Source organism: Euleptes europaea, chromosome 3 (assembly GCF_029931775.1).
Source record: "Euleptes europaea isolate rEulEur1 chromosome 3, rEulEur1.hap1, whole genome shotgun sequence".
Taxonomy (NCBI): domain Eukaryota; kingdom Metazoa; phylum Chordata; class Lepidosauria; order Squamata; family Sphaerodactylidae; genus Euleptes; species Euleptes europaea.
Genome location: NC_079314.1, coordinates 1142201 through 1157414, shown reverse-complemented (window position 1 = coordinate 1157414; position 15214 = coordinate 1142201). Strand labels below are relative to the sequence as shown.

Sequence of the window (15214 nt, the reverse complement as noted above, 5' to 3'; positions counted from 1 at the left end):
AGAGCCTCCGCCCGCCCGACTTCCTGCCCCGCAGCTCGCCAGCCACCAGCCTGACCACCGTGCCCTTCGCCTGTGGGCCGGGCTGAGCCCCACCGCCTCCCACGTGCCTGGAGCGAGCAGCAGAAGGAGGATCCCACGCCCGACTGGGCCTTGCCGCCACCTCCTCCACCCACCCCTTTCAGAGGAGGCACGTCTGGCGCGGAGGGAAGGAGGGAGGGAGCCCAGCCCAGCGCCCCTCTCTGCCTGCCTGCCTGCCTGCCTAGCTTGCCCAGGCCCCTAAGCCCCCCGCCCAGGGGTGGATCTCCCACTGGCCAGCCTGCCCCGAGGGGGGCTCCTTCCTACCCACTTGCGAGGGGGGATGTGGCGGTGGGGCACAGCTTCAGTCTTGTGAGAGGCGAGAGGGGTGGGGCAGAGCCTCCTTCGCGCTCACCCGCCAGCCACGCCCCTCCTCTTGCACAGACCCAGAGGGCGCCGGAGAAGCCACCGGCCATGCCGAGTGCTGGCGCTTGGCTTCTGTTCCCCACTCGCCCTCCCATCTGCGCTTGCTCCAGCGGCGGCTTCTGCGGGAGAGTCCGCGGGCCACCGCCAATGATGTCACAGGCCGTATACGGCCCGTGGGCCGGAGGTTCCCCACCCCTGTCCTAGAGGTCTGGAGGCAGAGCCTGAGGAAGGCAGAGTTTGGAGAGGGTAGTGAGTTCAGCAGGGATGTGATGCCACAGAGTCTGTCCTCCGAAGCTGCCATTTCCTCCAGAGGAAATTATTTCTTCAGTCTGGAGATCAATTGTAATTCCAGGAGAACTTCTGGCCCCTCGCCCACCTGGAGGGTGGCAACCCTAGTATAGAGGGAGGGGAGATTAGTCCTTTCCTTCCATGCCTGTTTCCCAGTCTCAAATGCTCTCCCTGGAGCTGAGGTTTGTCTCTCTGGTGGAAGCATACAGGTTGTCCATATCTTCCACTGATGTGGCAAACAGCAGCTATTGCAGGCTGACTGGGGAGGGCGGTTAAATCCCCTCCCTGATCTGAGTTGGAAGTTTCTCTCCCCCACCCCCAGGGATCTGGGAGGCCTAGAGCAAAGATTTCCAGAAAGGCCTTGGGGCCAGTAATGAAGGTGATGTGTTCTAAAAGAGGTTTTTACAAAACATGACTTCCATTTGTTCCCCACTGTATTTCTTAACTTCAGGACAGCTTATTAGAAACTGGAGGGGTGGGGAACCTTTGTCTCTTGGCATGTACATGAGCCCACTTGGTGGGGAGCAGCTCACCGCGAGAAAGCTTTTTTCCAATGCGAAGCGGACATTGGTCTCAATGCTGGTCCGTTTCTTGCGGCGCCGACCCGGCAGCCCGTCAAAGCCCATGTTGGGACTGCTCAGCTGGTTGGGGCTGGGAAGCGTGGAGTCCACAGACATTGTCTCTGTGACAGATGTGGGAAGAGGGAGAAAGAGCCATTTATTTGCCACCCACACCATGTCCAGATATTTTGCCCTGCCTGCCCCCAGTCCCCCGCCCCAGGTAGGTCACCTCAGACAGGTTTCCCTGTCCCTCTAGCTCCCACACGCTGGCCTGGTTTCCACCTTCTTGTTCCCACTCCCTTTCCTTTTTTCCCACTGCTATTGCTTAACTGAGTCATAAGAACATAAGAAAAGCCATGCTAGGTCAGACCAAGGCCTATCAAGTCCAGCAGTCTGTTCACACAGTGGCCAACCAGGTGCCTCCAGGAAGCTCTTACAAACAAGACGACTGCAACAGCACCATCCTGCCTGTGTTCCACAGCACCTAAGATAATAGGCATGCTCCTCTGATCCTGGAGAGAATAGATGTGCATCATGACTAGTATCCATTTTTACTTGTTGCCATGAATAGTCCTCTCCTCCATGAACATGTCCACTCCTCTTAAAGCAGCCATCATCACATCCTGGGGCAGGGAGTTCCACAATTTCACTATGTGTTGTGTGAAAAAATACTTCCTTTTATCTGTTTTGAATCTCTCGCCCTCCAGCTTCAGCATATTACCCCACGTTCTGGTATTATGAGAGAGGAACGAAAGCTTCTCCACACCATGCATAATTTTATAGAACCCTGCCATGTCTCCCCCTAACTGCCTTCTTTCCAAAGCTAAACAGGCCTAAGCATTTTAACCGCTGCTCATAGGGCAGTTGCTCTAGCCCCCGGGTCTTCACTTGAGCAGCTTTTAACCAGCCTGCCTATCTTGTTTCACCTGTCTTCATCACAATAACGGGCCACTGTTTAAGCGGCATGTGGAGTATCTGCCTTACTGAGAAGGACTCAGATCCCACAAAGTGAACTTCCCTCGAGCCATGAGGCCTGTCCTGCCTCTTCCTGAGACATTCCTTGTGGCTTGTCTGTCACTGGCCCAAGCGGGCCTCAGCTTCCTCAGCAGGAAACACTCTCCAATCAGGGAGCTCATTTCTCTTCTCCTGCCTGAAGAGCCACCCGCCACCGCGACCCCTGTGAGGCCTACTCACTTTCCTCTTTTCCCTGTCACCGCCTCAACCGAGCCTCAGTGGAGAAGCCACTCTCACATCCTGAACCCAACCTCTTCTCTCTTCAAGTACAGTCCAGTCAAGTCCCATCTACCCCTATGGCCCCTTTGCCCCCTCAAATAGGGTTGCCAACCTCAAGGTAGCACCTGGAGATCTCCCGCTATTACAGCTCATCTCCAGATGACCAAGATCAGTTCCCCTGGAGAAAATGGCTGCTTTGGAGGGTGAACTCTATGGCTTTATACCTGTTCAGGTTCCTCCCCACTCAAACTCTGCCCTCCCTAGGCTCCACTCCCCCAAGTCTTCAGGTATTTCCCAACCCAGAGCTGGCAACCCTACCTTCAAAGCTCCCTCTAGTGCCTGACGCACACATACGCCCTCAGCCTCTATCCTGCTCCTTCCCCCTCACTTACCAGCATCGTTGAGCCATTTCTCCAGCAGAGGTTTGAGCTTACACATGTTCTTGAAGCTGAGGTTGAGCGCCTCAAAGCGTGAGATGGTTGTCTGGCTGAAGTCATTCCCATAAAGCTTTCCCATGGCCAGCCCCACGTCACCCTGTAGAGGAAGGGATGTGGAGGGGGGGGGGGCAGAAAAGAGAAAACGTCAGCTGTATGTGTCTCTAGGGCTAGGTGTGCCACAATTCCCAACCTGGGATTTCATGTTGAGCCTAAAATGCATCAAGTAGAAAAAGCAGAGAGAGAGAGAGACTTTTTTCCTCCTTCTCCCTTAACACTACAAACTCAGACAGTTGATTCAGGATGCACAAAAGCAAATTATTTCTTCACTCAAAGAGTAATTAACTTGTGGGACTCACTGCCACAGGATGAAGTGGCAGCCACTTGTTTAGTCAGCTTCCAAAGATTTGTGGAGATTCATGGAGGACAGGTCCATCAATGACTGTTACCCATGATGATTCAATTTCCAGTGGCAGTAACCCTCTGAATACCAGTGCTGCGGGGGGGGGGGGGCGGTAAGAACAGGGGGGAGGCTTTGACTTCTGTGCTCTGCTTATAGTTGGCCACTGTGTGAGACAGGATGCAGGCCAAGATGGACCACTGCTTTCATCCAGGATGGCTGCTCTTAAGTTCTTATTCAACATCCCAACAATCTCATCTTTCACTTAAAACAGGGGTGTTGAACTCATTTGTTACGAGGGCCGGATATGACAGAACTGTCACTTGGTCAGGCTGGGCCAGGCCTTGCCAGCCCAGATTAGGAATGGCGAGTTGTGTGTGTGTGTGTGGCTGCCTCACCTAGCGAGTCTGCAGTGGACTTGCCAGCCCAGCTTGGGACGAGGGTGTCAGGCCTTCACTGGTTGAGGCCTTTGCTCTTGACATGAGTAGGCCTGATGGCCTTGGTTGACATGCTTCATGTCAGACAGCCTTGGCTCTCATGCTGGTATAAACTGTGTACAGTTTCGTTCGTCCTGTTTTCTGCAGCTGTTGGGATAATTGGTCTACACTGCCTGAGAATCTCTTATCTCGGGTTTACCTCACCTTGTCTTGGTTTCACCAGCTAGAGTGTTCTTAAGCATGTACTTTCTTCTGTATCGTTATTAACAGCCTTCTTCGTTCTGTAGACAGTCAGTTCTTTTATTTACCTTTTTGCTCCTAATAAAGTATTATTGCTTCAGGATCACTTGCCTGGATGAATTTGCTTTAAAGGGATGCTAGGGGTAAACGCCTGATTCTGACAGGCTGTTAATCCCCATCCTTTTTCGTTTTTTACGGATTTTGGGCTGGGGTGTCGTGACCCCCGCTGAGGGCCATGGCAGCGGAGCAGGGCAACCTTCCGCAACGCCTCCGTAAGGAGGCTGAAAAGGCTGCCCCCGAGGCGGCAGCGCGGATCCTGGAAAGGGCAGCAGAGCCGCTTACTGAGGAGGAGGTCCAGCGGCTTCTTGAAGAGGAGTTCGGCTGTCCAGTCCAGCTGGGGGTCGCCCGAGCAGCCGTGGCCGCTTGCCCTTTCCGACCTGAAGGGCCTCCTGCCACTTCTTGCAGGACCAAGGAGGAGTCGGCGTGGGTCGGTGGCAGGGATCGTCGGAGGAGCGCAGCGCCAGGAAGGCGAGGGCCAACTGCTCTCAACCTCACCCCGACTTCCCGAGAGGACCAACGCACCCCAGGGGGTCAGGGTTCAACGCCACGCGATCCTGCGGGATCGCGGATTATAAATGCGCCCGGGCCGAGCCCGGACAGCCCGTCAACTTTGGATGAGGACGAGCCGTGGAGTCACCAGCCAAAAAACGAACCAGGTCTGCTGTAAAGGGAGCTCCACAGCAGACCCCAACCATCAAGAAGCAAGGAGCTCCAGTGACGGTGAGCGACATGGGAGAGACTTTGTTTGTAGATGTGGTCTTGCAAAATTATAAGGGGGGACCTCGGTTGACAGTAGAAGCCCTAGTAGACTCTGGGTGCACACGTACTTTAATCAATGAAGAAGTTTTTTAAGCCTTAAAAGTAAAAGCAGTGTGCTTACCCCAAGCTATCCAGTTCGCCCAAATGGATGGCAGTGACTTTTGGGGGGGTACAGTTGACTGGCAGACGGGCCAAGTGGTGATGGGAGTTGGGGCGCACTGGGAACAGCTTCATTTTACCATTGCTCCCGGCATTCAGTACCCAGTGGTACTGGGAGCAAATTGGTTACAAGGGCACGGCCCCACCATCGATTGGGCGGCCAGGACTATTGCTTTTGCCCAACCACAGTGCGAGCACCATTGCAGAGAAGTGGCCATGCGAGAGTGTGCAGCCATGGTTGCGGGACCCCACAAATCTATTCCCCCCACACTGCCTGAGGAGTACACAGCGTTTGCAGATGTGTTTAATGAGAAGGAGTGTGATGTCCTACCACCCCACCGCAAAACGGACTGTGCTATCGAACTAGTGGGGGAGGGCAAGTTGCCCAAAGGGAAAATTTATCCCATGAGTCCAAAGGAAAAGACAGTGTTACAGGAGTTTCTGGACAAAAATTTAGCCCATGGTTTTATCCGCCCTTCCTCTGCTCCTTGCTCCGCTCCCTCATTTTTTGTGCAAAACAAAAAGCAAAAAACGGGCGATCTACGCTTATGTGTTGACTTTCGCAGACTCAATGCAGTTACCCAGACAAATGCTTACCCCCTTCCGTTGATCCCCGACCTGCTTAGCCAACTGAAGGAGGGGCACATTTTTACCAAGTTGGACTTGGTCAAAGCTTATTATCGGGTTGCGATAAGGGAAGGAGACGAATAAAAAACAGCCTTCTCTAGCTGTTTTGGTATGTTCGAATACTTAGTGATGCCCTTCGGATTAAGTGGGGCTCCCAGTGTCTTCATGCAAATGATTAACAAGGTACTAAATGATTTGTTGTTCAAAGGGGTGATCATCTATCTAGATGACATTTTGATTTATTCAAAAACTCGAGAAGAGCATGTAAAAATGGTTAAAGAAGTTTTGAGACGTCTCAGGGACAATCATTTGTTTGCTAAGTTGTCCAAGTGTGAGTTCCACCAAGATAAACTGACTTTCTTGGGTTTCGCCTAAGGGTCTAGCCATGGATCCTGAAAAGGTACAAGCGGTATTGGATTGGGAACTGCCAACCACTCGCAAACAACTGCAGCAGTTTCTCGGGTTCGCTAATTTTTACAGGGGGTTCCTCAACAATTTCACGCAGGTGGCACTGCCCATTACGGACCTGTTAAAAAATAAAGGGAAAGGAAGTTTGGCACTTCTGCCCTCCTCCTGCCTAGCTTGGACGCCAGACTGTCAGCATGCGTTTGATACTCTGAAAAAACTTCACCTCAGAGCCCATTCTCAAACACCCTGACTGTGAAAAACCATTCATTGTTCAAGTAGACGCCTCAGATGTGGCCATGGGGGGGGGCTCTGTTACAAGAGGGAGAAGCAGGACAGCTTCAATCCTGTGTGTACTTTTCTAAAAAGTTTTCTGCGGCTGAATTGAACTGGCCTATTTGGGAGAAAGAAGCTGCCGCTGTGAAACATGCCCTTACAGTGTGGAGATATTTCCTGGAGGGGGCTGAATGTCCGTTTGAGGTGTGGACAGATCATAAAAATTTGGAGGCATTAAAGGGAATGTGCAAACTCACAGCCAAGCAAGTGCGCTGGGCAGAGTTCTTCTCAAAGTTTCGTTTTGTCTTGAAGCATGTTCCTGGGAAACAAAATCATTTGGCGGACAAGCTTTCCCGGATCCCCCAATATCAGAGCAAAGTGGAGCGCCCTACAGACTCACACTTCACTCCCGAGCAGTGGGGGGATGTACCCAGCTTAGCCGTTTTGACTCGCTCCCAAGTACAGAAGTCCCCTACCCTAGAGGGGTTGTCGGACTCTGCCAATGTCCCCACCCTAGAGGGAGTACCGGACTCTTCCACAGTTGTGCCAACATCCCCTCCCTTGAAGGGACTGCCAGACACCTTTAAAATAGCCTTAGCGGAAGCCTGCCAAGCTGAAAGCACCGCCAATACTCTGCCAGATAAACTGACTCTACGGGGGGAGTTTTGGTTTAAAGGAAATAAAATGTATGTGCCTGTTTCTTTGCGGAGGGAGGTGATGGATCGGAGCCATGGTTCCAAATTGGCGGGGCACTTTGGTTTTGTAAAGACCCTGCATTTAGTATGTAGGCAATTCTGGTGGCCAGGAATGAGAACGGACTTGGACTCTTTCATTCGCAGTTGTCCTACGTGCGCTACAGCCAAAAGGAAACCACCCAGACTTTTAAAGCCGTTAGAAACGCCATCGGCTCCCTGGGAAGTCATTGCCATGGACTTTATTACTGATCTTCCTCCCAGTCAGGGGGAAACGGTTCTTCGGGTAGTTACGGACCTCTTCTCAAGTGCATTTCGTCCCTTGCGCGGGGCTGCCCACAGCTCAAAAATTGGCAAAAATGTTTGTGTCACATGTCTTTAAATATCACTCATTTCCGCGCAAGGTGATTTCCAACCGGGGTTCACAATACTTGGCTAAGTTTTGGAAAGCATTTTTGAAATTGGTGGGAGTGGAACAAGGGTCGTCTAGTGCGTACCACCCCCAGACCGACGGACAGACAGAACGTGTCAATTCTGTGTTAGAGTGTTATTTGCATTGCTATGTGAATTACCACCAAGATGATTGGGTAGATCTTCTACCCTTTGCAGAGTATGCTTACAATAATGCTACCCATCAGTCCACAGGTTTCAGCCCGTTCCATGTGGTGTATGGTAAAGAGTTCGGGCCATTTGATAATGTGGATTTGGCAGGGGAGGGGGGCGATGCTGAAGTAGCTGATTGGATAAACATGATACGAGACACCTGGCCCTGGTTGCAAAAGAATCTGGAGCGGGCCAAAAACAAGTACAAAGCACAGGCAGACAAACATCATTGTCCGGGGTGGAACATTAAGGTGGGGGACCAGGTTTATCTGTCCACTAAAAACCTGTGCTCCCTACGCCCTTGCAAAAAGCTTAGTGAAAAATATGTGGGACAGTCTCACGGCTCATTAATGAAGTCACAGTGGAGCTCAGTCTACCCAAGTCCCTGAGGGGAATCCATCCCGTGTTTCATGTCAGCCTTCTAAAGAAGTATGTGCCCGATCCTGAGTGGCATCCTGAACCTCCACCCGAGGTTCCGGGATTGGTGGTGGTGGGAGAACACTTAGAAGTGTCCAAGATTCTGGATTCCCGTATCCGGGGGGTGGGTGCTCTCCTATCTCGTCCACTGGAAGCCCCTCGGTCCCGGACATGATGAGTGGGTGGCCGAACACCATGTTACAGCCCCCCGGCTGGTTCGACAATTCCATGATGCTTACCCTCATAAGCTTCGTCCTACGGTGAAAAGGGAACGGGGCCCCTAAGGGGAGCAGAATGTCAGGCCTTCACTGGTTCAGGCCTTTGCTCTTGACATGAGTAGGCCTGATGGCCTTGGTTCACATGCTTCATGTCAGATGGCCTTGGCTCTCATGCTTCGTTTCGTTCATCCTGTTATCTGCAGCTGTAGGGATAATTGGTCTACGCTGCCTGAGAATCTCTTATCTCGGGTTTATCTCACCTTGTTTTGGTTTCATTAGCTAGAAAGTTCTTAAGCATGTACTTTCTTCTGTATCGTTATTAACAGCCTTCTTCGTTCTGTAGACAGTCAGTTCTTTTATTTACCTTTTTGCTCCTAATAAAGTATTATTGCTTCAGGATCACTGGCCTGGATTAATTTGCTTTAAAGAGATGCTAGGGGTAAACACCTGATTCTGAGAGAGAGTTGGTTGCCTTGGTTGGCTCACAGGCAGGATAAGAGCTCTTAAGGGGCCGGATCTGGCCCGTGGGCCATATGTTTGACACCCCTGACTTAAAACAGACATTCCTAGCATTTCAGGAGCCAAGTATAGGCTTGAGGTTTGCAGGACAATGCCAAGAGACTTTCCAGTTGCCAAAAGAAGGACTGAGTAGGATTTATGTTGCTCAGAAGGTGATCCTTGCACCTGCTTAGCTTTATTTTAGTTTTTTTTAATTGTCCTTAAAAACATAAGAGCATGAGAAAGGCCCTGCTGGATCAGACCAAGGCCCATCAAGTCCAGCAGTCTGTTCACACAGTGGCCAACTAGGTGCCTCTAGGAAGCCACAAACAAGACGACTGCAGCAGCACCATCCTGCCTGTGTTCCACCGCACCCAAAATAATAGGCATGCTCCTCTGATACTAGAGAGAATAGGTATGCAGCATGACTAGTATCCATTCTAACTAATAGCCATGAATACCCCTCTCCTCCATGAATATGTCCACTCCCCTCTTAAAGCCCTCCAAGCTGGCAGCCATCACCACGTCCTGGGGCTGGAAGTTCCACAATTTAACTATGTGTTGTGTGAAAAAATGCTTCCTTTTATCTGTTTTGAATCTCTCGCCCTCCAGCTTTAGCAGATGACCCCGTTTCTAGTATTATGGGAGAGGGAGAAAAACTTCTCCCTGTCCACTCTCTCCAAACCATGCTTAATTTTATAGACCTCTTATCATGTCTTCCCTTAGCCGCCTTCTTTCCAAGCTAAACAGCCCTAAGCATCCTAACCGCTCCTCATAGGGCATTTGCTCTAGTCCCCTAATCATTTTGGTTGCTCTTTTCTGCACCTTCTCAAGCTCTGTAATATCCTTTTTTAGGTGTGGTGACCAGAACTGTACACAGTATTCCAAGTGTGGTCTCACCATAGATTTGTACAAGGGCAGTATGATATCAGCAGTTTTATTTTCTATTCCTTGTCTAATTATGGCCAGCATAGAATTTGCCTTTTTTACAGCAGCCGCACACTGGGTTGACATCTTCATTGAGCTATCCACTACCACCCCAAGATCCTTTTCTTGGTCTGTCACTGCCAGCACAGATCCCATCAGTGTATATGTGAAGTTGGGATTTTTTGCCCCAATATGCATCACTTTACACTTACTCACATTGAATCTCATTTGCCATTTTAATTTCCATTCTTCCAGTATGCAGAGATCCTTCTGGAGCTCTTCACAGTCCGATTTTGTTTTAACCACCCTAAATAATTTGGTGTCATCTGCAAACTTGGCTACTTCACTGTTTAACCCCAACTCCAGGTCATTGATGAACAGGTTGAAAAGCACTGGTCCCAACACAGATCCCTGAGGCACCCCACTGCTCACATCCCGCCATTGGGAGAACTGACCATTGATTCCTACTCTCTGCTTCCTATTTTTCAGCCAGCTCTCAATCCATAAGAGGATTTGTCCTCTTATCCCATGATTATGAAGTTTGCTTAGCAGTCTTTGGTGGGGGACTTTGTCAAAAGCTTTTTGGAAATCCAAATACACAATATCCACAGGCTCATTCCTGTCCACATGCTTATTGACGCTTTCAAAAAACTCTAATAGGTTAGTGAGACAGGACCTACCCTTACAGAAGCCATGTTGGGTTTTGCCCAGCAGACCTTGCCCTTCTATATGCTTGACAATTCTATCTTTAATAATGCTTTCCACTAATTTACCTGGAACAGACGTTAAGCTAACTGGCCTGTAATTTCCTGGGTCCCCCCTGGAACCTTTTTTATAAATGGGTGTTACATTGGCCATTCTCCAGTCCTCTGGTACAGAGGCTGATCGAAGGGACATATTACATATCTTTGTTAGAACTTCAGCAATTTCCCATTTGAGTTCTTGAACAACTCTAGGATGAATACCGTCTGGTCCCTGTGACTTGTTAGTATGCAGTTTGTCTAGACATTCTAGGACTTCCTGCCTTGTTACCACTATTTGCCTCAGTTCCTCATTTTCCCCTCTCCAAAATCTCTGTTCAGGAGAAGGAATCTGCCCTGTATTTTCAACAGTGAAGACAGATGAGAAGAATTCATTTAGTTTTTCAGCAATCGCTTTATCCTCCCTTACAGTTCCTTTACTCCCATTGTCATCCAATGGTCCAACCGCTTCCCTAGCTGGTTCCCTACTCCTAATATACTTAAAGAATTTCTTATTGTTTGTTTTGATGTGTTTACCAATAAGCCCCTCAAAATCTTTTTTTGCATCTCTAATTATCTGCTTGCATTTCCTTTGTGCAAGTTTGTGTTTGCTTCTGTTCGCCTCGTTTGGGCAAACCTTCCAGTCTCTGAAGGAAGACTTTTTTTCTCTAATGGCTTCCTTCACCTTACCCGTTAGCCATGGTGGTGACCTCTTGGACTTATTACTACCTTTCCTGACCTGCGGTATACAAGCTAACTGAGCCTCTAGTAATGTGGACTTGAGTAACCCCCAAGCCTTTTCAAGAGATTTAACCCTCTTAACCGTTCCTTTCAACTTCCTCTTTACCAGTTTTCTCATTTTAGAGAAGTTCCCTCATTTAAAGTCAAAGGTGATTGTGTGAGATTTCCCAGTCACTTTCCCACTTACATATAAATTAAATTTGATGTCATTGTGATCACTATTGCCAACTGGCTCAACTAAATCCACATCCCGCACTAAGTCACCGGCAGCACCACAGAGTATTAAATCCAGGATCGCCTCCCCTCTGATTGTGTCTATGACCAACTGTTCGAGGGCACAGTCATTTAGGATGTCTAAAATTTTTATCTCTTTGGCTTGACTGGAGCATACATTTATCCAATCAATATGAGGGAAGTTGAAGTCTCCCATTATTACTACTTCGTTACCTTTACATGCTTCCCTAATTTCATTCTCCATCTCAAGATCATCCTGAGCCATTTGGTCAGGGGGCCGATAGAACGTCCCCAGTACTAAATCTCCTTTGGGGCCCGGAATCGTCACCCATAAGGATGCTGTGGACGAGTCTGCCCTTTTTATGGTCTCTAGCTTATTAGACACTATGCCTTCCTTGATATACATAGCAACACCCCCTCCAATATGCCCTTCCCTGTCATTTCTATACAGTTTGTAACCAGGGATGACTGTATCCCACTGGTTCTCTCCCCTCCACCAGGTTTCTGTAATGCTCACTATATCTATGTTTTCTCTTAAAACCATGCACTCTAATTCCCCCATTTTTGCTTGGAGGCTTCTAGCATTAGCATAGAAACACCTCCGCACTGTTTCTCTCTTTCAACTTGCCTGGCATGTGCCTTTGGGCATCTTTAAGTGGCTATCCATCATTTTTTCCCCATTCCCTTTCATGTCCAAGTAATTCCCATGTGGGCAATCTGAAGCAATTTTCCCTTTGTCCATGTGCACTGAGTTTGCCCAAACCAGATGCTTCTCAGCTCCTGTCGGCTTTCCCCCCAGGTTCAGTTTAAAAGCTGCTCTGCTACCTTTTTTTTATTACACGCCAGCAGTCTGGTTCCATCCTGGTTCAAGTGGAGCCCATCCCTTTTGTATAGGCCCGGTTTGTCCCAAAATGTTGCCCAGTTCCTTACAAATCTAAAGCCCTCTTCCCTACACCACCGTCTCATCCATGCATTGAGACTCACCAACTGTGCCTGCCTAGCTGGTCCTGCACGTGGAACAGATAGCATTTCTGAGAAGCTACCTTGGAGGTCCTGGCTTTTAGTCTCCTGCCTCTAAGGAACTCAGGGCAGCATTCATTGTTCTCCACTCCCCCTTAATTTTATCCTCATAACAATGCTTTGTGGAAGACTGAGCTGAGAGAGAACGGCTATCCATTGGTCACCCACTGAGCTCTATGGCAAGCAGAGATTTGAACTTAAATCTCCCCAATCCAAGTCCAGCACTCTAACCACTACACCACACTGACTAGGGGTCGCCAGGTATCTCCTGGCAATCAGCAGGGGAGAGGTGGGTGGGGTCTTACCAGCCACAAATCGAGGCCTAGGCCTGAACCCTGTCTGTGTGATGCCGTCACTTCTGGAAGACACTCTGGTATTTAGAGAAAACATTATGGTAAAAACAGCTTCTACCATAGAGTTTTTGCCCAAATACCAGAGCGTCTCCCATGTCAGCAGCAAAGTGATGATGTCCCTTCTGGAAGTGGTGTCATTGGGCTGATGGGGCCAAGGCCTGGGCCTTGATTTGCAGCTGCTGACCCCTGCAAGCCGGCTGAATGGTGCCAGGAGGAGGGGGCCCAAAGAGGGGAAAATCCTGCCCCTGGCAGGGGCCTAGTAACCCTAACACTGGCTCTCTTTGTATACAGAAGGCCTCATCTCCAGTTCAAGATAACAGGGAGAGCCTCGCCAGGCCAAGACTCCAGGCCCATACCTGTGTGAAGCCCAGCTTGATACGCCGCTGCTTGAAGGTGCGGGCAAACTGCTCCAGCTCCTCCAGGTCACTGGGCTCCTCGGGGTGTGAAGGGGTCTCCAGGCATTTGGGTGGCTGCGTGTGAGCGAGGTGGGACTCGGGGAGGCCAGGCCGAGTCACTTGCTGGAGAAGAAGCCGCAGAAAGAGTGATCCAAGAGGCACCGGCCACACCACACACAACGCAAACATAATGAATGAAAAGAACATAACCATATCGCTCCATCTAGACTGCTTCCCCATTTGTTTCTGGGTCCAATTCAAGATGCTGATGTTAAGCTTTAAAATACCTGGACTCAGGTGATTTGACCACGCCACTCCATGCTTCTGTAACCTCCCGGCTGGATTAGTGCAATGTGCTCCACATGGGGCTGCCCTTGAAGACCACCTGGAAGCTACAACTGGTCTAGAAGGAAGGCACCTGACTGCTGCCAGGGGCTGGCAGCCAGGAACACACATTGCCCATTTTGAAACAGCTACATTTAAAGCTTTAAAGCCCTTCATGGCCTGGGATTCCCACATCTGAAGGACCGTCTCCTTCCATATGTCCCTATGTGCCACAAGTACCGTCAACGGGCAGCCATCTGCTGGCTCTCCCACACACTTAGGGTGGCCGGTCCGGCAGTGACCAGAGCCCATTGCTCCAGCTTTGTCGGATGGGCTCCCTTGAAGAGGTGAGAGGGGTCCCCTCCTTGGAGATCTTTAGAAGGCACCGCAAGGCCCGCCTGTTTGCCCGGGCTTTTGAGGGGGTTCAGATGGCAGGCATCTTTTAAGGGGAGTAAGAGGGGAGGGATTGGGGGCTTGCTATTTGATCTTTCATTTTAGCTGGGAATGTTTTAACTTATTATAAGCTGCCTTGAACGAGGAGGAAAGGTGGGATAAAAATGTTTAAATAAATAAATAAATGACTTGGGACTGGCATACTGGAAGGACTGCCTACTCTCATGTGGACCTACCCAACTACTACAGTCATCTTCCAAGGCCTGGTTTCAGGGGCACCCTCCTTCTTAGATTAGGCAGGTGGGAACTCAGGACAGGGCCTTCTCAGTCATGGCACCGAATCTATGGAACTCTCCCCCAAGAGATATTTGTCTGTCCCTTTCTGTCACTGTCAGCGGGTGAATACTTTTTTGTTTTAACTACTGTTTTGTATGCTTTTAATGTGTATTTTAGTACTGGTTTCACAGAAGCAGTGGCCCAATGCACCATTCTAGGAGGCAGGATGAGGTTACAAGACAAGATTTGCAAGAGGATTTTTTCCTTCCTCCTTACTCCTCTGAGAAGGTTTACCAACCTCCAGGTGGGGCCTGGGATCTCCCAAAATCACAACTAATCTCCAGACAAGGGAGATCAGTTCCTCTAGAGAAAATGACAGGTTTTGGAGGATGGACTCTACGGTGGTATACCCTGCTGAAGTCCCTCCCCTGAAATCTCCAGGAATTTTCCAACCAGGAGTTGGCAACCCTACCTCTGCATATTTTGCCCTCTGAAGCCCCATGTCTCTCTCTTGCTCACCTGTGCTGGGAGCCCTGCGCGAGGCTGGTTCGGCAGGAGGCTCCCTGGATTTTGCTGAGGTAGCTGAAAGAGATTTGGTGTCGAGAGCAGCCCTGTCGGGAGAGAGGAAGCAAACAGCTCAGCGCCAGTCAGAAGAGACCAAGAACCAACTTGCCCCACAGAGTCCCAGTTTGTAGCCCGATGGATCCGTCGAGCCCTCTAAGAGAAATCTGCGTTTTGCAGTCAACCTGGGGCTGTTTCTCAGACATTCACACATACGCACCTCCCCCCCTTCTTACCCTGCTGTCCCTGCTGGGCCTGTGGTAGCAGGAACTGGGCAGGTGGCTGCAAGTGATGCCCTGGAACAAGGACCAGCTGCTGGAGCTGGAGCAGTTGCTGAATGTCCTGGAAGAGGAAGGAAAGGAGAGGGTGGGCTAGGTAGATCCATGCTGTACATTTAAGAGTCATTTCATAACAGCTGAACCATCACGGATTCTCCCCCCATCCCCCAAGTAGAGTCCAAGGAACTGTCATTTGACCGAGAATTGAGGCAGGGATCTCTGGCC

General features: G+C 50.0%; 1 protein-coding gene across 2 annotated transcripts in view; it reads right to left on the bottom strand.

The window, feature by feature from the left end:
* The window catches only part of POU2F2 (POU class 2 homeobox 2), a 132502-nt gene that overhangs the window by 13196 nt on the left and 104092 nt on the right, over positions 1-15214 (bottom strand). For both annotated transcript variants that reach the window (XM_056847516.1, XM_056847515.1), the window contains 5 exons: positions 14948-15053; positions 14670-14761; positions 13119-13280; positions 2915-3056; positions 1263-1411 (listed from right to left, as the gene is read on the bottom strand). In XM_056847516.1, coding sequence (XP_056703494.1) covers positions 1263-1411; positions 2915-3056; positions 13119-13280; positions 14670-14761; positions 14948-15053 — 651 coding nt within the window. The remainder of the gene's footprint in view (positions 1-1262; positions 1412-2914; positions 3057-13118; positions 13281-14669; positions 14762-14947; positions 15054-15214) is intronic.